We start from the raw sequence: 27,563 nt of genomic DNA on the forward strand, positions 1-27,563 counted from the left end.
TACACGAAAAACAAAAATGGCACATGTGTATAAGCTAAAGGTGAAATAAAGAAGTTACAAGAATTCCTCTGAAGAAACTATTGAACAAGCTCTGCTGCAAATTTAAATGAAAGTTTTTCTGTCGAAGGCAATTTTTTTATTTCGAAATATGTGTCTCGACTGCTAGTGGTCATTGACACAGGTACGATTTATATTTTTATATTTACATATTTTATAATTTTACATTGGGACAATATTCGTTACAATACATTTTTTGGAATATATATATTTTCAATTAAATTGTATAGCTTTGTGTTTTTAAAAAGTCATCAAAAGTCAAAAAATGTCTTAGATTTTTACCAAGATTCTACTTTCTTTTGGCCGTTATATAGTGTTGAGAAGTATGTGTTTTACGGAAGTCGTGGTGTTGCAGTACTGGCACCAAATCTGATTGCTGGAATTCATTGGGTATTGGGTATCCATGTGTAATGCGTGTGTGTCCTATTTTTCTCTTAAAATAATGGATATGTTCTTTCTTTTCATTGGTGGGAGCTGGTGGTAGAAAATGTTTGGTTGGAGAACGCTTAACTTGGTATTGCTTCGTTTCCAATGGTCATTTCAAAGGGCCATTATTTTTTGTTTGATTCTTATTTTAAATCTGAAGATATTTAAATCTTTGTTGTTAAGTTAAGAGGACAGGCTTTTTGGTGCTAGATCGGCTTTTCCATTACCTGGAATACCAACGTGTAATCCCACAATATTGTTACTGTAATTTCATTAGTTTAAAGACGATTAAATATACTCTGGATTTTTTTAACTATTGGGTGGATATGATGTAAGTATCTTATGGAGTGCATGGATGATTAAGATAGTACAGATTGCTATAGTTTTATTGTCGTTTAGTGGAGTTTTCACAGCTTATAGTATTCCATTTAGTTCAGCAGTATAGATACTGCAACTGCTAGAGAGTCGAAATAGGTTGACAGTAGTTGTAGTAGTTATAACAGCACAACCAACACCTTCTTCACTCTTAAATGCCTCTGAATAAAGGATATTATCGAAGTTGCATTGCTGTAGTCATAGACTCTTTGTTTTATAATGGAAGGTAATATTTCTTTCTTATTATATTTGAATAATTCGATAATGAGATTTGCAAGTTTGCATATCCATGGAGGAGTTTGAGGAATCCTGAAAGGGGTGGTGGACAACATATTGATATTCCCTAAATAGGGAATTAATAAATGTATAGTAGACGGTACCATTCTAGAATTATTAGTAACTGGTAGTTATCTATTATAGATGAGATTTCTTGTGGGATTCGTGACATTTGCTGAAACTCCAGCAAAAAACAGCAGCAGAAGTTGTTGTCGTCTTAGATGAAGAGAAGGTTTGAAACATTCTACGTAAATGCTTTCCACCGTACTGGATCTGAATACTCGTAGACCTAGTCGAAGAGAAGTATTTTGGACTATATTTAGTGAACGTAGTAGTGATATACTTGATGACATGTAGAGAATAAGAGAACACTACTATAGTCAAGTTTGGAGCGGATAAGAGCTCGATATATTTTTATTAGTGTTTCTTCATGGACTCCCCAAGTATACTGAGCTAGTGAGTTAAAGAGATTCTGTCTTTGAAGGCAGCTGCCATTAAGTTCATGAATGTGTGATCTCCAGGAAAGTTTTTTATCGAAAATAATGCCGAGAAGCTTTATTTGGTCTTCTACTTGAAGAAAATTTTCATTCAGAGTAATGGTTGGACAGAAAGATTTAAAATACCATATAATACCTTATACTATAATGGATACAACGGGAAGCATGGCAATAAGCCGGGTATCAATCTGCATTGTTGACGTTGAAGGAAAAGGATGTTCAACTTTTTACTTAAGAGTTATTTGGAAAGGCGTGGAAACTTTGTACTGGAATTTAAAATCGTGGTACTTTGCTAACGACTGGGTAAAACTCTTTTGGAGGGGCGTCATTAACAAATCTGTGTATGACTTGCTCCTAATATTACTAAAACCGAAACCGATGATTTTATTGCTCATTTCGTCGACATACTAGAAATTTTGAAAATCCCTTCAGCTGAAAATGATTAAGAAACAATTTTTGTTTTTTGTTGCAGATTTATATTTGCATTTTTGCATCTGCGTTCATTTTAAAGTGAAATTGTATTCCGTAGAGTCTCAGCATCCTGCAATCGTTTTTCCATCAACCGGTAAAGCAAATACGGAAGAGGTCAAAATTGTTGCTTTTAGAAAGCGACGATAACCAGAATAAAGAAACACTTCTCTTCCGAGCCTTTTTCTATATAAAAGCTATAAATATAAAATGGAAGTAACATGTCAAAGAAAAACTGTGCAGTGTAGATATATTTATTTAAAAATCATGCTCTACTGAAATGTTTATTAGTTCAATACCAAAAATAAAACGGACGATGCCTTAAGAAATGTTTCAAAATTAAAAAGTCGAGCCAAATCAAAATAAATACTTCATAATCTTAATCGAAGAGAAGTGTGTCTTAAATTCGGAGATTTATTACTAGCAAAATATTTGCCGTTTCGATTTATCTGGACCATCGGAAAGCGATTTGTTTTGCCGAATGTAGACAGGGTGACTGAATCCAATTTGATGTTGATTAATTTAATTTACGTAATAAAAATTTATTATTTTTTATTGTTAATTGCTATTATGTCTTTATATATTTCAAGGTCAAAATTAAAAAAATTAAAATTTTAGTTATTAATTTCAAGTGAAATCTTCTTTATGTGCCGTCTTCTACCGAAGGTTGGCGACCATCAAACGATAGGTTTCTCTGTTTTTTGCCGCATGTATTATGTTCGCAGCTTCTGGTATTTGAAACCATTCTCTCAAGTTTCTCAGCCAGGATTTCTTCTTTCTGCCCAAACCTCTTCTACCTTCAATCTTGCCTTCCACGATAAGCTATAGCAGACTGTACTTATCATTACGGAGCACATGGCCCAGGTATGACGCTTTCCTCCTTTTAACAGTTGTTAACAATTCCATCTCTTTACCCATTCGTCTTAATACCTCTGTGTTGGTCACTCTGTGCGTCCAAGGTATTCTCAGTATGTGTCGATACAGCCACATTTCTAGAGCCGCTAACTTCTTTATAGTTGCTGCTGTTAACGTCCACCCTTCAACTCCGTAAAGTAGCGTAGAGAGTACGTAGCATTTCGTGGCTCGCCATCTGAGATTAACGCTTAGATGGCGGTTGCTTAAGAGCTTTCTCATTTTGATGAATTTGGATCTTGCTATTTAAATTCGGATCTTAATCTCTACGTCTGGGTCCCACTTATCATTTACTGTATATCCCAAATATTTAAATCGGTGCGCTCTTTCAATACGTTCGGCTTCAATATTCAGGTCGATATGTTGAATGTTCTTTTTACTGATCACCATAAATTTAGTTTTCTTTCTATTGATCTTCAGTCCAAATTGGTTGCCAGTTGTATTTACTCTATTTAGCATCATCTGTAAATCTTCGATGTTATCGGCCAAAATTACTTATTGGTACGCCATTAATCTTGATGCCCTCGTTGTACTCTTCCAGTGTCTCTAGAAATATTTGTTCCGTGTACAGGTTGAAAAGCAGTGGCGAAAGAATACAGCCCTGTCTAACCCCTCTCGAAATGGTTACGTTTTCACTCACCATATGTAAATTTTTCATGTGGGCTGTTTGATTCCAATATAGATTTTTTATAATCTGTATGTCCTTAGTCTGTAAGATGTAATAGTTCTATGGGTTTGTCATGTTTGATAGTATCGAATGCTTTCTCATAGTCAATAAAACATCTTTCTGTTGATCCAGACATTTTTGAATCAAGACTTGTATTGCAAAGAGCGGCTCTCGAGTTCCAAAACCGCATCTAAAACCGAACTGTGTTTTACTTATGCTGTGTTTTAATTTTGCTCTTATTCTGGAATGGATAATACGCAAGAATACTTTAAGGGTGTGACTCATTAAACTTATAAGGCGATATTCACTACACGTCTTAGAATTCGATTTCTTGGGAAGGGGCACAAATGTAGATTTCAACCAGTCCGATGGAATTTGACCAGTATCGTATATCTTATTAAACAGTTCTAATACTATAACTATAATAACTATAATACTATAATAACAGTTGAGAATTGGGAAGTTGACGTGAACGGCACGGAAAATAGGTGAAATGAGACCTTAACCCTTTTAACCCTTTCATTTTCGTGAGCAAATTAAATACTTTTAAACAATTTTCTTTGTCTGGTTAACAATCATGTAACTACTCCTAATGATTCATAGTGTCAAAAGAAATTTTGCCCCTCCCCCTATTTTATAAGGGGAGTGGGAATAATACTTGCCAGTGCCCATATGCGAAAAATGTAAATTCAAAAAAAGGAACATTTCAAACTAATTTTACTTTATTTAGAACTTATAAGATACATAATATATATAGATAAACGAGTAAATACATATCATTGATCATGAAATTTCTTAAAGCAGAGTGTTATGCATAATGGAAGATTGCAGTAGGTGCAGATATACCGAGCCCTTTTCTCATTTTGCTTAGTACTGCATATCCTACATCGCCTGTAATTTTTCTCCTTGTTTGGCATATGTCTACCAACTTCTGCTAATCTCACTTTATTTGGAACTAAACACGTTTATTTGTTAAAAATATTACGGATTTATATCTACATTTCTGTGAAGTAAAGCCCGAAATCAATTAGTAGAAAATTCTGAACCACCATTTGGCAGATCTTCGTCGAATGAAATATCTTTCGTGATATTGGTCGAACTTATCGACACCGCCCATTATTTGATTATAAACGCGTACAGCTTTAGGGCATGACACATTTATTTTTACGACTGACAAAATCTGTATCTCGTGGAGAGAAACAGTTGTTCAAGATGTTGACTGGTTTATTATCCATCCACTTTATTGCAGCTACCTTTTGTTTTGTACTAAACATAAATTCTCCACGGCACATCTTCGTTTTACTTTTATAGATATCACATATCTGTGATCTCACCGTACCAACAGCATAAATCTCATCAGTCAATAACTTGTTCATAAGATGAAAAGATAAGAAGAAATTATCAAAGGCTCTCAAATATCTCTTAATTTTTACAGTTACAGGGTTTATAACAACTTTTTCACCTATAGCCTGTAATTGAGTGTGCCAAACACTATACTTTATAGCCTCGTTTGCCAGGCTTCATGGGCATATATTGTTTGAGTGATGATCTTGAACGCTATCATCGATTAATCAACATCTGAGTAAGATTAGTGGTTATACGTATATTGGATTGTACTGTTTAGTTTTTCCACAAGTGGTCTCATCTTATGCAGTTTGTCATATCCAGGTTTTCCTCGCGGCACTGCATTTTCATTGTTGTTTAGGTGTAAATGTTCAATTAGTTTTTTGTATCTCTTAGATCCAAATACTTGCGAAACTGCTGATACGGCTAAATATGGATCAGTGAACCAGTAAATGGAAAGCTAAGGAAATGTATGTATTCCCATTATAATGATTACTCCAATTAGGCCTACACTTAGTCTAATTTATTAGCCCTTCTAGGCCAATTCTGCTTTGCATATAGATTAGTCTGATAAACTAACGTATCAAGAATATCTAAATCAAAAGTTTTGGTAAAATAATCAATTTCTTTGTCTTCAATATTAGAATCGTATGCAGAATTGGCATCTTTAGAAAAATCAAGTGCAAGTTTGTCAAAAAAAGCCTGTGTTTTGATCCCATTCCTCATCATTTTCTTCATCTTCACTATCTTCTGATATAGATGGTTGAAAACGTAAGGGAGGTGTAGTGAGAAAAATTACCTGAATATTAAGCGTGTGAAGATTCCAAACAGGCTGTATTCACACCAGAAGAATCTTAACAGTTGTCTTCCAAATTTTCAATTTCTTCGAAAGCACCTTCATCTGCTTCTGAATGTTCCTAATTGTCAGGTAAAGAATACAAATAAGCTAATGCAGCCTCGGGATCTCTGGGGTTATCTAGATCACACATTTCTAAAATCTTCTTCTTATTGTGCCGTCTTTTAACGAAGGATAGCGATCACTTTTTTAAACGCTTCCCCATCTGTGTGGGAAGCATATAACCCACTTACAAATATAGATTTAGTATGCGTCAAATACGTTCTATTATCATTGTTTTTATATGAATCTCTGTATAAAAGTCAAAAGAATAGAAACATAATATTTAAATCCTTGACACTCACCTTAATTTTCGTGTAAACAATTATTTATTCACAACTATAATTTATAGAATATAACCAAAACAAAAAAACCGTCAAAGCAGCGTATTTTCAAACAAAACTATGAATGGTAATGTAAATATCTGTACCTCTGCTTCAAAGTAATTTTTTATAGATTTACTGATATCACTACTAGGTGGCAGCAGCCTCAAACGGTGGGAAAGTACATTGCCTGTAGACGTGATATTATATGGTGATATAATGAATAAAATAACTACTAGTGTAATAACTCTTAAAGTATGAGATATATGGAATAATAATGGGCTCTCCTTAAATTGAGATAATGTAAAAAATTAGAATAAAAAATTCAGTAACCTGCTTGAAAAGAACTCAAATCTTTATGAATAATACAATGTAGCATAGGTGGGTTTTATAACAAATTCAGAATTTTTACGAAAAAAACTAACTTCGAACTATAAGGTAAACAAAAAATATGCACTTAGATCACTGTAAAACTTTGACTTCGAGGTTGCGTTAACCAGATGCTCTGGTTGTTAACACAGTGAGCAAGTTTTTATAAAAGTGAACATGTACCGGCGGTACGTGGGGCAGCAAGCAGCAAGACCATCATATCTTTCTTCTTTGCAGCTGTAACTGTTCCTTCTTGTTGAATAGAGCAGTTTTTGTATTATGTTCAATCTGCTACTATGCCTACGAACATTTTCCTTTTTGGTTACATTTACAACATAAAATTTACTGTTGAGATTTAGAAGTTTCTTAAATTGAAATTGAATGGGTTGATCTCTCTGAAACCTACGCCATCTTATTTTAAGTCAGCTAAAGTTGTATCCATTAGTAGCTGCACCACTCTCAAAAACTATTCATATTGTGTTTTAGTCATCACATATCTGAGTTCTTTTCTCTTGGAGTCTTTAATGTTATCAATCCACTCTTCTGGATGGGAAATTATGCTGTGGCATCTGCTTTCAGCTTCGAAGCAATAATTTTTCAACAAACAAAGTTTCACCAACGAAATTTCAACAAACAATGAACTCATCTTTATATTTTGATTCTGATCTGTACATTAATCTGAATAAGAATTTATATGTTTCCGATTTACATCATAGAATTGCAAATGCTTTGCTAAACAAGTTGAAATGCCTTGCGAACCACGACCACTATCTGTTTCGTTACGTACATACATTCAATCACTATTGTTGAAGAAATGTATTCCTAGATTGTATAAAGTTTATTCATAATACATATTGCCAACTGTAAACAATTGCACGTGAAAGCCAAACAGGGTATTACTGAGGTGCATCATATGATTTTTTAAAATATTTACTTCTTGAAACTAAGATTGTAAGAATTCCTTACTGTCTACTAACTAATTTCTTCGTATAAGAAGTTATAAGAAGAATAAATATTCATTAACTAAGATATACATAACAAAGTATTTTCTACTTTAAAGTATTTTAAATAAAGTAGCATCATAATAAGTTTTTCAAAACATAAAAGCATACGATTTAAATTACTCAGAGTCTGCGGAGCTACATGTGGTGCTTTCTTCGTCTGGATTTATTTTATTGGTTTGATATGGGTCTCTATGTTGTCCAACTCCCACATTTTGGACTTAACAGCATACAAGATAAATTCTCAACAAAATGCATATACCAGTAAACGGTATTCGATACAGCAGCAAAGTAATTTTGGCAACAAATATGTAGCCAACCTCAATGAAATGATAGCACCCTCTATCGAAAAGGATGTCTTCTTTGACAAAGCAATCACAAAAGAATCGGTGGCAGCGCAAATGGTCGTTATCCTTTAACCAAGATACGGCTGTCTTGTTTTGCAAATGGAACTCGTCTGGTTGAAAAACGGCGGTTTTAATGAATCGTTTTTTCCAAGTTCACGCTACGTGTGGGCGATAAATACCCAAGCGATCTGCGCTTTTAACGAAAGTCAGTCATTTTTCTATGGCTCTTTGTTAAGATACAATGTATGAATGTGAATGAATAGCCCAATTAATTGCAACATTGTATACTAACTGTTTATTGTTCGATAGCGTATGTGTTTTTGTACGCGAAATCTTGGCAAACTATACGGGGAGAATCAAAACTAACAAAAAATCTGTTAATATTTTACCAATGTTTATATACATTAGCGAAACAGTTTTTCCAAATCCGTCTTGTACGATCTATTCTGATTTGTATTTCTGTTAATATTTCTTATAGTTTTGCTGTTCCACATATAGGGATATGCCTCTATAGTTCTGACAATCTCTTGTATTTCTTTTGTTATGCATTGGTACAATTACTGCTTTTGACCATTGTCTAGGCAATATTTTTTTCTTCCATATTAGATTTCCTCGCTCCCAGGAGCTTTCCTAGTCTTTATTTTTTTTATTGCTACCCCTATTTCTTTTCCTGTAGAGCTTCTGTTTCCTCAATGTTGCCCTCTGATGCGTCAATTTCGGTGTTTTCAATTTTATTTGCTTTTTTTTTATTATCCGTTCAACGGTTGTTCCAAATGATCCCTCCATCTATCCATTATATCATTGTCGTCGTTAAATATTGTTCCGTTTTTGGTCATTATTAAATTTGTTTCAGCCTTATTTCTTTGTTGCTTCGTAGCTTTTCATTGTTCCATAAAACAATTTTACATTTCATTTACTGTTTTCTTTCATTTTTCTTATTTTTGATAGTTTTTTTAACCTTTATTCGCTTTTATTTTGTATCTTTGATATTTTGTTGCGTTTTTTCTCGTATGTATTATTTCCACAGTTTCTTCGTTTCTTTTGATTTTTACCTTCTTATTTCACTACGATGTCCGTTTCTCTTTTATAATATTTCTTGTGGCCCCACCTACTACTTTTCCTGTATTTATTTTATTCTTCTTCTAGTATATCTGTCATTTCTTCTTCGTTGTCCATTTTCTTCTATAGCTCCTCCTTGTATCTGATTTTTGGTATTTTTATCCTTAGTTTATGTATTTTAATGATTTCCTTGTATTTATTATTATCGTCTTCTGTGCATTTTATTTCTATCCTTTTGCTGTTATATTTTGTTTCCAGTAGGTAGCGGTTACTGCCTATTTCAGAGCTTCTTCTTACCTTGACCTCTTGTATCCAGCTCCTCTCTCTTTTTTGCCCTATAGTGAAATCAATAATTAATTTATCGTTTTTGATATGACTTCTCTTATGTGTTTTTTTTATGATTAATCTTTCTATTCCACTAGTTCCCGTTTCCTGTTTCTAATATCGTATTTACTCTTCCTTTTCTGTTTTATTTCTGCTATAGCTACTACTACAATTTTCATATCTCCTATTTTTATTAGTTTTATTTATATCTTACATTACATGTTGCCATTTTTAAAATAGGTTTCTCCATGTTTGTCTTTATGTTGCTTTTTAGATGTAGTCTATTTCTTTCTATATTGTAACGATAACGCCGTGATCGCTTGTCAACGGCTAGCCCTTTATGTGTGCACGCACTTTCACCAACAACTGACCACTACTATCGATACGCGCTGGAAATGGAACACCAGCCGAGAGTATAAAATGTCGCGAAGAACGAGTACCAAGTTTGATCTGGAGTATTAATCTAGTAAGAACTTCTACCCCTGCATTTTGAAGCATTTTTAATCATAAATAATTTTTTTTTTCTAAATTACAGTGAGTTCCAGATACAAAAAGATAAAAAATATATGATATAAATATATAATAATATAATAATAATAATATAAAATGTAGAACCTAACAATAGCATTTATTTCCTTGGATCATCTAGACTTATCTAGAGTACAGGACGCTTTGTGCTAATTTTTTAATAATAAATAATCTGTACCGCTCCCTAGAATGATATTAATGACAGCAATTAGTATTAATCGTCACTCTAATGTATACTATGTATTTTATATAATATGTATATCGATCTATGTGTATAGATTTTCAGTGCGTTCCTCAGTTTCGTTTAAAATCCTATTTTGTTTTCTTAAACTACCCGTTACAATAACATTTTGATGTATGACACCAATTTATCCCGCCACTCCTCCTTCAGTTTCCTTTGAAACGTATCTAACTATCGGTTAGATTTGTCATTTGTATACGCTCCCGTGTTTATTTTGGTAGCTGCCAAGCTGCTGGATTAATAGCCGCAAAGTATTTAACCACATTCATCTTGGAATCTGCCTGTCTCCCTTTACAAATGATGCCATACCGAACACACGTTTACCAACGCGTTTTTTTCAGGGACTAGCTTGCACAGTATCTCGAGATGAATGGGAATTCTCAAAATCTTGAAGTGTGTTTAACAAATAAGCTGCTATTAACTTGATTTTTTCCATATCTTTTCCGTCATCTCGAATTATATAAGGAATTAGTGAATATTATACTTACAACAAGGGACATTATTAATTTAAAAATTTATACCAACTTCAATAATGATTTTAGTCAAAATTATTTATACATTTTTTGTTTTTGCCATTTGGATTTACAGTCGGAAAATGCTGTTTTAAAAAATTGGTAACCTACAAAATATTATTTTTGTCCGGTCAAATATTGTTTTTGTTCAAAAACAACGTTTTCAAAGAGGTTATATTAATTTTTTTTTAAGCTTTCGAAATGGACGTCGAAACGTTGAATATAAAAAATATTTTTAATTACAATAATTGTGGTCTATTCCCTAAGAAAATAAAGTAAACTTATCAATAGAGACCGGACCATATGCAAAATGCATTTTTTTGCATATCTAGCATTTTTTTAAATAAATTTCATATCTTTACAAAAAATTATTGTGAAGTATTAAAAATATTGAATCGGTCATTTCAGAAACAACATCATCATCATCAATGGCGCTACAACTCTTCGTGAGTCTTTGCCGCGTTTACTATTGCCTTCCATGTTTGTCGGTCCTGTGCCAGTAATTCCCATTTTCTCTAGATCTTCTTTGACTGCATCTTTCCACCTTTTTCTAGGCCGCCCTACAGACCTTCTTCCCTCTGACCTTTCCCAGAACACATTGTTAATAAGACGATTGTTGTTACTGTGTATCACATGCCCTTTCCATCTGAGTCTATTGGCCTTTATATATCTGACTAGATTTTCTTTTCCGAATAGAGACTCTAGCTCGTTATTGTATCTGCCCCTCCATTCGTTTGTCACGCTGTCTCTGCAAGAGCCATATATCATTCGAAGAATTTTACGTTCCCACACCAGCAATTTATTTATTTCTCTTTTTGTTAGCGTCCATGTTTCGCTTTCATACGCGACTGCTGGTCGTATTATGGGTCTTATATATCCGGGTTTTTGTATCCCGTGAAAGAAATTTTGACTTCATTAGATGTTGCATTGCGAAGAAAGATCTGTTTCCTGCCATTATTCTCGTTTCAATTTCTCACTCTAATTTGTTGTCATTTGTGATTGTTGCTCCTAGATAATTAAATTCTTTAACCACTTCGAAGTTGTGATCATTTATAGTAATGTTTTGCCTTATTCGCCGTCGTTCTTGTTTTGAGACGACCATGTATTTTGTTTTTTCTTCATTTATTTTTAGACCGATGTTTAATACAGCTTCTTCAAAGCTCGAGAAAATATCTTTAATTTCTAATGTTGATTGTGCTACTGCGTCTACGTCATCGGCAAATGCGAGTATGATTTTTGCTCCTCGAGCAGTTATGTCTGGTTTGATTTTTGGATATATTTTTCGCATGACATATTCTAAGGCCAGATTAAACAACAACGGATGGACAACGGATCTCCCTGTCTCAGTGCAGAATTTACGCAGAAAGCATTTGATATTTTTCCCTCTATTCTAACTTGTGCAAAAGAATTACTTACACATATTTGTGTTACCGCAGCTAGTTTCTTGGGTACACCGAGCTCGATCATTGCCTTCCATAATGTTGCACGATTAATTGAATCATAAGCCTGTTTAAAGTCTATAAAAATCTGATGTACGTCGTGATTATATTCCCAATACTTTTCAAGCATTTGTCTTATTGTAAATATTTGATCGAGCAAGATAGCTGCAACGGAGATGGAATACCTTAGAAGATGCTATTGAGTAACAAGAACGCTACTGTCATATACAGAAGGGGAAATATTATGAACATCTAAAAAGATAATATGATGCGATATCTAGAAGGAAAGAGACTGACCAAGAAGATTCTGGAGGAGAAACAAAGTAGACTAAGCATAGAATATTTAAATGTGGTATGGAAGACCACGAATAGCACGACCGAGGAAAAGTTTAAACGAGAGAAGACAGTGAAAAGAGGCAGTAATTTCTTTGAATTATAAAGTCCTAATAAATAAATAAAGTTTTATATTTTTCATGAAAGGGAACATTTGTAAAAAAAATGCCTTCTTAGATCCTTATCCTTTGATTTTAAAATTAAAAGTGACCCCATCGAAAATATGACGCCACTGCCAGTGGAATGGTAAAAGAAGGTTTTGCCAAAATAGATAACGTGTGTTACTATTTCTATTGTTTAGGTATGTGTCAAGATGATAAATGACTTCGTGTTCAAACAATGTCATTATTCAAATAACATGAATAATGTGTTTCAAATCATTAATTGAAAAATGTTCAGAATTGGTGAATCTGTATCTGGTATACATATGTGATAAATCAATATAAGTATTAGGCTAAGAGCAAAAAAGACGATGCTTGCATGAATATTTAAGTATATTCCATTATGTATATATTTTGGAGCTATTGGTATTTAATGAAATAAAAAATATTTACAGCGATTTTGTTCTTTAATTTATTTACTTGAAAACAATGAAACAAAGAACGTGAAAACAATCTTTCCTGTCTTAGTAGAACTAACACTAAAATGGTTTCGATATGGACGCAATAGCGACATGTATATGTATATATATGTATATGAAACTAATTGTATATATATATATTTATATATATATATATATATATATATATATATATATATATATATATTAAACTTAGAGCTAAGATTAATATTATTATAAAAATTATATCTAACTAATCTAAATCTTTCCGAACATATATATATATATATATATATATATTATGGCCCGAAGTGGATACAAACTGCCTACAATAGAGAGACGTGGAAGAAGGAAGAGGAGGCCTATGTCCAAAATTGGACAGCATAGGCTGTATAGATAGATAGATATATATTATACCTGACACAGTCTTCTGTGATTATACCAATCACAGAATCAGATATTTCAGATGTATTAAATCAAATTCCCACTCCCAGAATAATTGTTGGTGATTTTAATAGTCACAATCCAATATGGAGATCTCTCGAAATAAATTCCAAAGGTAAAATTATACAAAACATAATTACCATAAAAACCTAATGATTCTGAATGATGGACAATCTTAATACGATATATTATTTATACAGGTACATCATCAGCTATCGACTTGTCATTATGTGATCCTGTACTGTCACCAAAGGTTTCATGGAATGTAATCCCGTTTTTATATGGAAATGATCACTATTATAAGAAGCGACTGGAAATCATCACATAGATGAACTTCTAAATTCGTTTATATCATTAATCCATTTTACTGGTGAAAGACATATAGGTAAAACACAAACTCTGCATAAAAGAAATTCATTGCCATGGTGGAACGCAGAGTGTACTGACATAATAAAAAATTCTTTAACAAATTAAAATGCCACAGAATTCCTGAAAATACCATAGAATAAAAGAAATTACGGGCTCAAACTAGATATATAACTAAAAAATAACAAAAAACAATCTTGGCAAGAGTTTATGTCGTTTAATAATACCAATATTCCTATAAGCACCGTATGGGAAAATGTTAGAAAAATATCTGGAAGCAATACACATTAAAGAATTCCATTCTTATGCAAAAATAAACAGATAGTAACATCTAATAACGACATAGCAGAACTACTAGCAAAACAATTTGAAATGAACTCCAGCAATAACAACTTTTCTAAACAGTTTATCAATACTAAGATGATTTCAAGAAATCAATTAATAGATGTTGATTGTATTGAAGATAATCCTTTTATTTAACATTTACCATGGAAGAGTTTAATCACTCTTCAAGTATCAGCAAAAATCGGCGCCAGGACCAGACGATATTCCTGTTAGTTTCTTATAAAATCTACCAGATAATGAAAAAAAATATCTTCTTAATCTATAAAACAGAATTTAGACAAATAATGAGTTTCCCATAAAATGGACGCAGGCGATAAGATTTCCATTACTAAAACCAAATAAATCACGAACTGATCCTGATTCATATAGGCCAATTTCTCTTACCAATATAATTGTGCAAAACCTTATAAAAAATAGTGAACTATAAACTAAGATGGTTTTTGGAAAATAATAAATTAATAATCAATGAACAAAGCGGCTTTCGCAAGAGCATATTAACCGTAGATAATTTAATAGACCTGGAGTCCGAAATACATGAATCATTTGCAATTGGACAAGGCTTGGAGATACGACATTCTTAACACAGTAAGTACTTGGGGTGTCAAAGGTAACATGCTATATTTTATTCATAGTTTTATAACAAGAGACAATTTAAAGTTAAGATAAATGGTACAATATCCAGCACTAAGGACCAAACAAATGGAACACCTCAAGGATCCGTTATTAGTTCAACACTATTCTTAGTGGCGATAAACAAAATCTTAAAAAACTTTCCAAAACTTGTTAAAGCGAGATTATAAGCTGATGATTTGGTTATATATTCAAGAGGAAAAAATATTCTTTCTATAAAGAAAAACTTATAATTTGCAATAAATCACCTTGAAAACTGATCAAAAGCTGTGGTATTGCAATTTTCTACAACCAAAACCAAATTTTATTTAAAAAAAAACGGCACTCTAAAAATTCAGATCTTCAGTTATATGGAAACAACTTAACTTATGTTAAACACTTAAAAGGAATGATCTTTGATAAGAAAAATCTTGGAAAAGCAAGCTTTTCAATCTGGTCTCAATTTAATGCCAACACTATGCAATCGTAATTGGAGCTCAGATTTTAAAAGTCTTATTTATATTTACAAATCACCAGTACTATCAAAACTCGATTAGGGATCAGTTGTATACTCATCTGCAAAGAAGAATAGCTACAGAAACATTTTGTACTAGAGCTACATTAAAAGCCGACAATGTTTAACCGAGGAACCACTTTTAAATTTTAAAAGAATGTACTTGTCATTAACATAAGCAGCATCCATATGTGCGATTAAATAGCATCTCACTTTCCATCATACTATCGCTGACCGTTTTAAAGAAACTTATATAAATAAAAAAAGGATAGACCCTCCCTTTTATTAGAGAATAAGAAGATATCTCTCTCTCCATAATATTCAATTCCCAAAATTTTTTAATCAGACAAATGCAGGTACACCTCCCCCCTGGACTTTTCCTCCTGCAATATGCGATCTAACTCTTTCTAAATATAATAAGCTTGAGACCCTCATGCAACTATTATTCCATTAAAAAAATCCACAAGGAAAAAATAATTCCTGCAGCTGGCTGTATACCACGTATAACAAAAAGAGGTTAGTCTTTGTATGTGGGTATATTTTATTTTATAAAAACCCTTAAAAGGGCAACATTAAAAGCACGAACGTTTTCGGAACAACTGTTCCATCATCAGGTTAAAATACAGGTTACCATGCCTGAGCCACCAAAATATTTGGGTAAAAACCCTTTAAAATGTAATGTGTTACCAAAGATTGTACATGATGTTAATAATATTATATGATGTTTAATATTTTAATTAAATTTTACTTCAGGTAACATACACCCATGCTTAAGTGAGTTCCAGTGTCCGGAGAGTAAACCTCTTCAAACGGACTTCAGCTGGTAACTGCTGGTAACTGAGTTACCAGCTGAAGTCCGTTTGAAGAGGTTTACTCTCCGGACACTGGAACTCACTTAAGCATGGGTGTATGTTACCTGAAGTAAAATTTAATTAAAATATTAAACATCATATAATATTATTAACATCATGTACAATCTTTGGTAACACATTACATTTTAAAGGGTTTTTACCCAAATATTTTGGTGGCTCAGGCATGGTAACCTGTATTTTAACCTGATGATGGAACAGTTGTTCCGAAAACGTTCGTGCTTTTAATGTTGCCCTTTTAAGGGTTTTTATAAAATAAAATATACCCACATACAAAGACTAACCTATTTTTTTTTTATTATTCAATTATTTTACAACATACTTGCTACCTTCTCAGATCATTGTCATATCTATACAGATTCATTCAAAATTATTGATGGTATGAGATCAGTAGTTATAATTCCGAACATTGTATTACAGTTTAAATTATCTTCCAGTTGCAGTATTTACTTTGGAGAACAATACTCAATTCTGCAAGCCCTCATTTATATACGTACCAAAAAAATTCCAAATTCTGTCATAATTACCGACTCTCTCAGTGCATTACATACGATAGAACAGTTATATACAACTAATCCCATAGGTATTTTAATCTATCTCTATCTATATAAGGATTTTTACAGCTGTCGCCGCCTTCCTTCTTTCAGCCAACGTCTCCAGTCCTTTCTGTTCTGCCATTCTCCATCTCTAAGGTCTTGTCTTTCCATGGCCTCGTCCACTTCATCCCTCCATGATCTTCGGTCTTGTATGATCTTTTCTTCTCACATGTCCATACCAAATTAAACATTTTTCTTCGATGTAGCTGAGTATGTCTTGTTCTCAAGCAAAACCTCAACGGAGCTGTTTCGAGCCGCAGCGAGCAAGGTCATGATTGCCAATATGATTTCCAACATCCGAAACGGATAGGAACCAGAAGAAGAAGAATGTCTTACTCTACTGCCATTCTTCGTTTTATCTCCTCATTTCTGATGCGATCCATTTTTGTCGCTCAGGTATTTTAATAAAAGAATAATTATATTGGCTAAACAATGCGAGGCAGCAAGTACGCTTTATATGAGTTCCATCACACATTGTACTTCAAGGAAACGAACAAGCAGATTTTCATGCCAGTGACGCAATACACAGTGCCTCTTCAGTGTTAGTGAATTTAGTGTCTGCTTTCGACTACAAATCGTTTCTTAAAGAAAAAATGACAAATGAATGGAAAAAGGAATGGAATCTTTCACAATCAACTCTACACGTATAGGTCATAGAAAACTAATTCACAGCTACCTAATCTCTAAATGAAATCGCCTTATTTGTGACTTATGGAACTGCGACATTAATGTAACACATATTACCTTAATTTGCATTTGACATTGTACATTTGCAGATGACACAGTAGCACTTACAAGTCACAAACACATTAACATAGCTACACAACAACTCCAAGACTATTTGTATGAGCTTGAAAACTGGCTAAAACAATGGAAAATAAAAATAAATGAAAACAAGTCAACCCACGTAACTTTTACTTTACGACGAGAAACACCACCACCAATATATATCAACAATGAGGAAATACCCAGGACTAAAACAACCAAATACCTAGGGCTACACCTGGACCAAACCCTGTGTTGGAAAGAACACATCACCAAAAAAAGAAAACAAATACAACTAAGACAAAAAGAAATCAATTGGTTAATTGGAAAAAACTCCAAGCTGTCAATAAATAATAAAATTCTAATTTATAAAACAGTTATCAAACCAATATGGACATATGGCATAGAGCTATGGGGCTGTAGTAGTAAATCTAATATTGCTATTATGGAAAGATGCCAATCAAAAATCTTAAGAGCAATTGTTGATGCACCCTGGTACGTAACCAACCAAAGAATCTATGAGGATCTCAATATCTCAACAGTGAAAGAAGTATACCAGCAAAAGAAATTACAATACATTCAAAAAGTGAACACACACTCCAATCCATTAATTTCCGCAATACCTCAACATCGAGTTATCAGAAGACTAAAGCGACGTTGGCCAACAGACCAGTAACATGGACCCGTGATTCTCTCACTGGAGGGGACCACATCACGCCAGAACCAAGCGACAGGACCTAAACTCATCACATTAACTTATAGAATACATTGTTTTTATTCTGATTGTTAATTTATTAGTTATAATAAAAAAAAAAATATTACCTTAATAGTGTCCTAAATATATCAGTGAAAGATGAAAACACTCACTACCTAACAAAAGTAGTAAAAGTAAAAAATAATAAAAGCAGTCTTTGCTTTTGTAAGAGCACATTGTAAATTTACAAATATGTTGTGACATTGTGACTTATGGAACTGCGACATTAATGTAACACATATCTTAGTAGAGTGTCCTAAATATATCAGTGAAAGACGAAAACACTCACTCCTAACAAAAGTAGTAAAAGTAAAAAATAATAAAAGCAGTCTTTGCTTTTGTAAGAGCACATTGTAAATTTACAAATATGTTGTGACATTGTGACTTATGGAACTGCGACATTAATGTAACACATATCTTAGTAGAGTGTCCTAAATATATCAGTGAAAGACGAAAACACTCACTCCTAACAAAAGTAGTAAAAGTAAAAAATAATAAAAGCAGTCTTTGCTTTTGTAAGAGCACATCGATAAATTTACAAATTGTAAAGTATGACATTCTTACCTAATTGTGAACCTAATAATTAATTAAAAATACTGTTCAGATTTAAGTATCTATGTATTAACTATAGTAAAGCTAATAACTCAAACTGGTTGATGCTCTTATCAATACAAAAAATACACACTTATTTCGTATTAAATAATTATATGTGAAATTATTTTGTATACTTTGTCTTTGTAAACTTATTGCACGCATAATTGAAGGTAATAACTTTCTCAATACCAAATAAAGTGTAAAACGTTAACAATAATCTAAGACTATCGTGCTAAGCTGGACTAAACATTAAGAAATCTGTATCACATAAAAATTGTGTACCAGATTTTCCAACTCTAATATAGTTATATAGAGCTCTAATTAGATAAAAACTGGACTACGGATGTGTTGTGTATAACTCTGGCAATAACCAAGCATTGCTCAAAACTTTGGATACTCTTCAGAGTTCAGCCGTTAGACTTGCTCTTGGAGCACATTGCACCAGTCCTGTGGACATTGTACACTGTGAAGCTGGAGATCCACCCTTAAACCTAAGAAGAAAATACTTAACTCTACTTATGTCTCGAATATAAAATCTAACTCAAAAAATCCAGCTCCCCATTATGCTCCTGCTAACAGGTTCCAGGAAGTCTATCAAAAAAGAAATAGGGGTCCTGTACCTTTCTATGAACGAGCTAATAGATACTTATTAGATTTTAATATTGAACTACCTCCCATGTATCCTACCTGTGAACTAAATTTATGTTTTCCTTGGGTTGTTCCCTCTCCGCTTTGTAACTTTAAACTTACAGCTTATAACAAAAATAACGTGATACCCAATTTTTTTAAAACTAACTTTCTCTATGTTCTACCGCAGTACAAAAATTACAATCTTATATACACGGACGCATCTAAGACCATAAATGGAGTAGGAGCATGCTTTGTGATATCACATGAACATTCCATCTATAAATTGTCTCCTGAGACAAATATTTTTACAGCAGAACTATTTGCCATAATTAAGGCCCTAACCTTTATTCTAGAAAAAAACTTACCAAATCTTTTATATCTGATTCACTTAGTTGTCTGACATCAATTTCTCACATTTATTTCTCTCACCAACATTACAGCAGATTAAATTAATTTTATACCGTATATACTAAAACAATTTGACAGTACAGTTCCTCTGGGTACCGTTACACGTTGGAATAGATGGTAACGAAAAGACATATAGTCTAGCTAGGTCCGCAGTAACCAGAACAGCCGCATCAGTGGAAAACCTAACGGTGCATTTAGATTTAAAACCTTACTTAAAAGCAAAATTGCACGATGTTTGGCAAAATCAATGGAATAGAAGCACCACTAAATTGATAGAAATAAAATCTTTCGTCCTTCCATGGAACTTCTGACCTTCAAAGCGACAACATCAAGTCCTAATAACACGTCTCTCATTAGGACACACTTCTACAACACATAAATATGACAACACATGAATACTTGTTGAAGAGAGAAGAGGAACCAGTGTGTTTTTTTTGTGAATGTAAAGTGACAGTGAAGCACATTTTGATTGACTGTCCAATATACTCAGTTGAAAGACTATCACCACATTCCAAAAACATTAAAATAACTTCTAGGAGAATCTAAATACGTAGCTGACTTGATAGAATTCTTAAAATCTATAAACTTTTTTAAAAAAATTTAACACAATACATCAATAATTAAAATATATGTTGTATACCTTATTATGTACTTGATATTTTGTATATGCCTATGTATGTCTTTATCACTTTTTGTATTTTCTTATGCTAATAACCCTAAGTGGTTAAGCAAAATAAATAAAAAAATTAACAATAATAAGACAAAAAAACGTGAGTTCATTTCATACGTTAGTAGAAACTTCTGAAAATAAGTAAAAATTCATAAAAATGGTTTTGCAACTTCAAGAAAAAACAATGAAATGGGAGATTTTATAGCTCAGAAGCGTAATGTAGTTTAGGTATTTTATTTTTTTTTAAGAAAAGCAAAATTAGAGGAACTATTTCTATTTCGCATATTATTTATGTCTTTTTTATAATACATTAGGCACAAACCTACAGAAAAATCATCTCCATTAATCTTGATCAATATAAATTTCGGATAAATTGTAACAATAAGTCCAATAAATAATTCCAGTACAATGATGTGATACGACCGTAAATATCCCCGGCGTCTAATTTGTCTAAAAATAACGTACGTTTGTTTTCCACAATTCAAAGCCAAGTCGTGTAAAATGTCTTAAGCAGGATTTTGAATGGATTTAAGATGTCTCAGTGGGCTCAGGCTGTCATATAATTTACCCAGATGAACTGTTTTATAGTGTTTACGAGCAAATTACCTCAAATTATTAGAAACACCGCGATCCTAACGTATTTATGGGTGACTTTATTAGTTTGGGCTCACTAACTTTCCGAATTATTATACTTTGCATTCTTTTCTACAGTCTTCTGGTTGGAATTAAATGTGAATAACTGTCTTTTGTGGATTATTTACTGCGGAACGAATTAATTCACGAATTTACGCAAGAGAAATGTCAGATAAATTGGGCGCAAGAGTTCAAAGCTTTGGAAGAATTATAAGCTTTTTACGCTAAACGTTCTTCCTGCATTTCAAAATATTCTCTTAAAATATCCTCGTTTAATATACGGTCTATGTATTACATCAATTATTATACAGAATGGACCAAAAGTCTGGAAACGCCTAATTACCTCTTAATTGGGTGGTCCCCTAATTTGCAATATGTTAATTTCAAATGCTTGTAATGTTGCCAGATTTACCATTTTTCTGATATCCTTAGTCACTTTGGTTTTTTAAATATAACACTCTGTATATTGTGTTATTATTGGAATCCTCACTTAAATATGAGTTCAAACATATGAAACACTTGTTATTTTATGTAGTCACGAAGGTCTTAAATAAAACTTTTCAGTATCAGATAATTTTGAAGTAATTCAGTAGATATAGATTGCTTTGATTTTGACATTAATTCATAAAACTAACAAAAGCCCTAATATATACGGGGATTCCACAGTATTCACTGCCTTCCCTTGCTCAACAATTTCCATCTCTCTCTGTTGTCCCATTCTCCATCCTTTAGGCCTCTCTTACTCATGGCGTCATCTATTTCGTTCTTCCAGAATCTTCGGAGTCGTCCTCTTTTCCTCCTTCCTATAGGGCTTCATTCGGTTATTCTCTTGATCCATCTGCTGTCGCTAGTTCTTCTTACATGTCCATACCACTTTAGTCTTTTTTGTTCTATATATGTTAGTATGTCTGTTTCTATTGATGTTCTTGGATTTATTTCATCTTTAATTTTCCTATGGCAGCCGTAGCTCAGTGGCTATGTTACTGGCTTAACAAGCTGGAGGGCCCGGGTTCGAATCCCGGCACGGGACAAAATTTTTAATTTCTAATTTAACTGAGCTGCCACCGGGCTTCGGAGGACACGGTAAAACCGTCGGTCTTGGCTACAAAAGTAGTCGTTATGTCATGTTAGGGGCGCTTGCGCGACCGGAACACCCTAACACTAGACCTTAGCCAGAAGGTTACACGAACTTTACTTTACTTTATTACTTCTATCCATTCTTGTTACTCTGCAGCATCTCCGCAGGCATCCCATCTCTGTTGCTACTGTCTTACTGCTGTAATATTTGTACAATAAATTGTATTAATAACTAAAGCTGGCAGTTGTTTTATGTGTTTTTAAAAGCTCTATAATAAACATGGTTTTTAATGAAAGAGCGAATTACTGTTTTAATGAAAGAGGGGCTATTGCAATAGAAAAAGATCTTATAGTGAAGTAGCCAATTTGATTACCGATACCTTCCCAAGCAATTCTCTTATCCATAAGGCAACGGTACAAAGAATTATAAAGCGATTTGAGGAAACTGGATCAGTAAAAATGGCATGCAAATAGGTAGACCAAAAACTGTTATAAATTATAACAAAACTTTAGATTTAATCCTTTGTGGACGGATATATACCCATATATCTGTTGTAATCTTTTACTAGGCAATTAATTGCAATTAATCTCCACTTATATCCCATCCTTTTGTTTCCTCTTCACCACTGTAAAGAGGAAGACATTTTCTTCAGGTTTGTAACAATTGCTTAGAAAATACATTGGTTTTTATCCATACATTGGAAAACTAGCACGCCCTCTTCACTCATTCTCCAGTTTGAGTCAAATCGTTTCATTTTTTTGTTTTTTTTTTAAGTTCATTTGGAAAACCTTTCCTATCTTTTCGAGCTATTTCACATACGTAGATCTTGTCTTTTAGCAAGTGGCGTTGTAATACAACAGAATTAAAATAGTTATCGAAATAAACTTCATAATTTTTTCCAACTAAATTTCTTGTAAGATCTTTTATTACTCTTGTTCCAAGGTATTGTTTTCCGGTATAGTGTCGGAATTTTAAAACATATCCTGACTGATCAACACGTACCCATGCGTTATATCTCCTTTTTATGGGCTTTATTGGCATATATTGGCATAAACTACAACGTCCCTTGAACCTTATCATCGATTCGTCTATTGATTGTTGCCTGCTGGAATAAAATGAACTTTTGTAAGTGGTTGCAAGTTCCTTTAGCAACGGCCGCACTTTGTAAAGTTTATCATAAGAGCATTACTTTTCTTAGGTTCTAATGAATTGTCATTTATGTGAAGATGAGTAAGCAACCATCCAAATCTGTCACGCGTCATACATGAAGAAATATACTTATTCCTCAGAGCAAAATTTGCAAACCAGAAATCTCTATAACTGGGTAACTTTTTCACTCCCATCAAAAGGCTTATTCCCAAAAAACACTTTACTTCTTCAATTGTTATGGGATTGTTTTTGCTATTTTTTTGGACTACGTATAAATTTATTTGGAAGACAAGTGTAAAACATCAACAAGTTCTCACTAAATGAAAGAAGAAATCAAGAGGAGTCTCTGAAGTATCAGTAACGTGTCCTGAGAAAAGATAGAGCTGAGAGGCATTATTTGGGTCGGTGATCGATTTTAACTCATCAGGAATAGTAACTAATACTTTGTCTTCACCATCAAAGTCACTGTCATGCACACCGTCTTCATTGTCTGGAGTATTGTTTATTTTACTCAAACCAAGACGTCTTTTTATTTTGGAACTCTGTAAGTAAAAAAATATACCTATTAGTTGCCGATCGGCGTGATGGCACCTAGTGGAACCACCAATCAAAATATCAAAATTCACTTAGTTATCTACGCAGTTCATAAAACCCAATACGATAATACATAAATACATCTATTTATCAACAAATTGATATAATACATACCTTCTATCAGTAGAAGAATGTTCGTTTATTTTTAACAATAAATAACCTGACTTTCTTTCACTTGTGAGCTCACCAAATGTGTGATGTACACTATGCATAACTGCTCCTAGAATTTTGTAATCGCGTGGTAGGTGAAATACACGACGGACGTACCTTTACCTCGCTTTCCGTCTGGTGGTCTCAGCGTACGACTATTTGGGAAGTAGGAAAAAATTTGTGGTGGCATGGATGGAATTCCCCTATATCTGGACAAAACAAAAACATACATCGATTGTTACAACGGGAACGACAATAAACGAAAAGAGGCTCAAATTACATCTATTGCAGGAAGAATCAATAAAAGATTTATACAAAAGAAGACTAGACCAAAAACTAGAAGAATTCAGATATGACACGTTAGATGAAATGCATGAACACATAAAAACCTGCCTGATCTCAGCGGCCTTAGAAGCTCTTGGAGAAGACGACCAAAGGAACACCCATCAGAATATCAAATTAAGGGAAGACACATTGAAATGCATAAAAGAAAAGAAAAAACTACACATAAAATACCTAAACACCAAAAAACAGGAAGACTTAGACCTATATAGAGCGAAAAACAGAGAGGTAAAGAAAAGAGTAACAAATGAAAAGAACGAACGATGGGAACAAGCATGCACAGAGATAGAACGACATATCGGAGGAACGAGAAATTCAGAATCATGGCGAATATTAAAAGCACTTCAACGAAATAAGACAGAGAAAACCCAGATCGGCAAAATTAGTGAAAACGAGTGGCAAGAATACTACGTAGAACTACTTACAGAAAACCGTCCCCAATTTCAGGAAGAGAATATAGAACATGCAGGAAATGGGGCATACGACCAGATAGAAATAAGCCTGGCAGAAGTTAAGAGAGCAATCAAGACATTGAAGAACAAAAAAGCCAAAGGACCCGGAGGAATACCAAACGAACTAATTAAAAACGGAACGGAAAAGTTATTCCGCATGCTACATAGAATGTTCGAAAGAGGACTAAATGGAGAAGAAATACCTGCGGAATGGACACAAGCATACATCACATCCATACATAAGAAAGGAAACAGGAAAAAATGTGAAAACTACAGAGGAATTAGTATAATATCGTCGGTAGGTAGACTTTACGGGAAAATTATTAAAGAAAAACTAGAAACTGAAATAATAGGAAAAATTGGAGAAGACCAAGCAGGGTTCACAGTAGGAAAATCATGCCTAGATCATACGTACACATTAGAACAACTGATAGAGAAGAAAATGGCAAAAGGTAGACCGGTCCATCTGGCCTTTGTTGATCTAAAGAAAGCATATGACTCAATACCTAGAGTCAAATTATGGGAAGCAATGAATGATCTCGGAATCCGACAAACACTAATAAAAGCAGTTAAAGCACTATACAAAGAAAACAAAGTAGCTATTAAATGTGGAAATAAAGCCTACAATCCATTTAAGACGACAAAAGGACTTCTACAAGGCTGTGCTCCGTCCCCTACTCTGTTTAAAATATTCTTGGAAAAGACACTCAAACCATGGAGGAGAAAGTGCGAAGGAATGGGCATACCAGTAAGAGACGAATACCTATACACCTTAAGTTTTGCCGACGATCAAGTAGTCATCGCACAAGATGAAGAAGATCTCAGCTTTTTGCTCAGAAAACTAGAAGAAGAATATAAAAACAACGGAATGGAAATAAACTTAGAGAAAACCGAATACCTAACAACAGAAAACAAGGATATGAGAAACCTAGAGATAGACGAGGGAAGACAAATAAATGGAACAGATAAATTCAAGTATTTAGGAACCATAATATCGAACCAGGGAACAACAGAAGAAGATATAAACAACAGACTGAGACAAACAAGAAACTGTATAAGACAACTAAACTCAGTGTTGTGGGATAAGAACATTACGATAAAGACAAAAAAGAGAATATATAACACCCTGACAAGAAGTATCCTGACATATGGGTTCGAAAACTGGACAATAAACAAGAGAAATAGAGGTAGAATAAGAGCAGTAGAAATGGAGTTCCTGAGGAGAAGCTGTAGACTTACAAAAAGAGACAGAATTGAAAACGCAGAGATTAAGCGGAGAATGGGAGTGCAATCAGACATAATCGACTATTTGTTTAAAACTATATCGAAATTTGTTTAAAAGTGGTTTCACCGTGGAGCCATTCAGCGGCAAAGGGTTAATGCAGAGTTTCGGTGAAGATCCACATATATCCCCACGTTGAGATAGTGAGGTAATGATGAATTAAATTAAAACTGGCGAGATCTTCGTTAACCAGATGTGTTTATGTAATACATATAAGAACGTATATGTATAGCTCATGACGTATATTCATGAATTTTCTATAAAATTAAAGCCATTTTTTTTTTAATATGATCATATAAGGTTGCCTGAGAAAAAATGGTCGCAAATTGGGGCTGCCAGGTGTTAAAAACGCGACGTATCAAAGATAAAGTGACAGAGAGCTAGCGTGCAACATCACTGGTTTGGCAAGGATAGCGAGTGTCAGATTATTCTTACCAAGTTTTGAAGCTCGTTATACTGTTATTACGTTGACTAAAGTAGTTGGCATTTTAGAAAAATGAGAAAGTGTATCTTTAGTAATATGTATATATAATATGTATGTTATTAACAGGATCTATCGATGCATGCACAATGGCTTTAGAAACTCATACACCTGAGGAAAACAATTTAGAATCGCTCCAGATTTTTCTAATACTGTAAAGAACCTACCAAATACCAATAGTTACCTACCAAAAAATAATCGATATTAATCAATCGAACTTTGAAAGAAATGTACTGTAAGTAAAATAATAGTAAAAGAAACGTCTTATTGTTTCAGTTCCGAAGTGGTTAGTCAACCAGCTCCATCACCAAGGAATAGATCTACTTCTCGATCAACTCCAAATAACCTAAGCAAAGGTAAGACCTGATAATTATTTACTTATCTACTTATCGGTGGCTTGATAAAGTAAATATTTCTTTTACCGTTTACCACATCCCGATCGCCATTTCTTTTTGTCATATGCATATATCTTCTTCAACGAGATCCTTTTTTTTCATTGTTGTTTTTATTTATCCGTTCCACTGTAAGCTAGGAGGTCCTCTTTTCCTCCTTCTGTTTGGTTTTTATTTCGATGTTTTCAATGGTATTCTTGTCTCGTCCATCCTTCGCATATGTCGATACTAGAGTAATTTTCATTCTTCTATTCATTTTTTTGTTCATTTGCACTTTATCCATTAGTATTAATTTCCAGCTTCTCCAAAATATTACTGTGATTATATTTAGTCGGTTTTCTATTCTTTTATTTGTTACCCACATCTTTTAACCATAAAGTTAGCATACACGTACAAAAATCCTTTTGTAAATACTCCATCGCAGTAGTCCTTCGAATAAAATTCGGATGTAACTTATCGTCTTGCTGAATCCATCCATACTTCGTTAATTCATA

General features: G+C 33.4%; 1 protein-coding gene across 1 annotated transcript in view; it reads left to right on the plus strand.

Annotated features, from left to right (window-relative positions):
* org-1 (T-box transcription factor 1) overlaps positions 1-27,563 on the plus strand; it is a 75,588-nt gene that overhangs the window by 32,399 nt on the left and 15,626 nt on the right. Inside the window, exon 8 of the mRNA XM_072527185.1 lies at positions 26,954-27,033. Within this exon, the coding sequence (XP_072383286.1) occupies positions 26,954-27,033 (80 nt within the window). The remainder of the gene's footprint in view (positions 1-26,953; positions 27,034-27,563) is intronic.

Source organism: Diabrotica undecimpunctata, chromosome 3, assembly GCF_040954645.1.
Source record: "Diabrotica undecimpunctata isolate CICGRU chromosome 3, icDiaUnde3, whole genome shotgun sequence".
Taxonomy (NCBI): domain Eukaryota; kingdom Metazoa; phylum Arthropoda; class Insecta; order Coleoptera; family Chrysomelidae; genus Diabrotica; species Diabrotica undecimpunctata.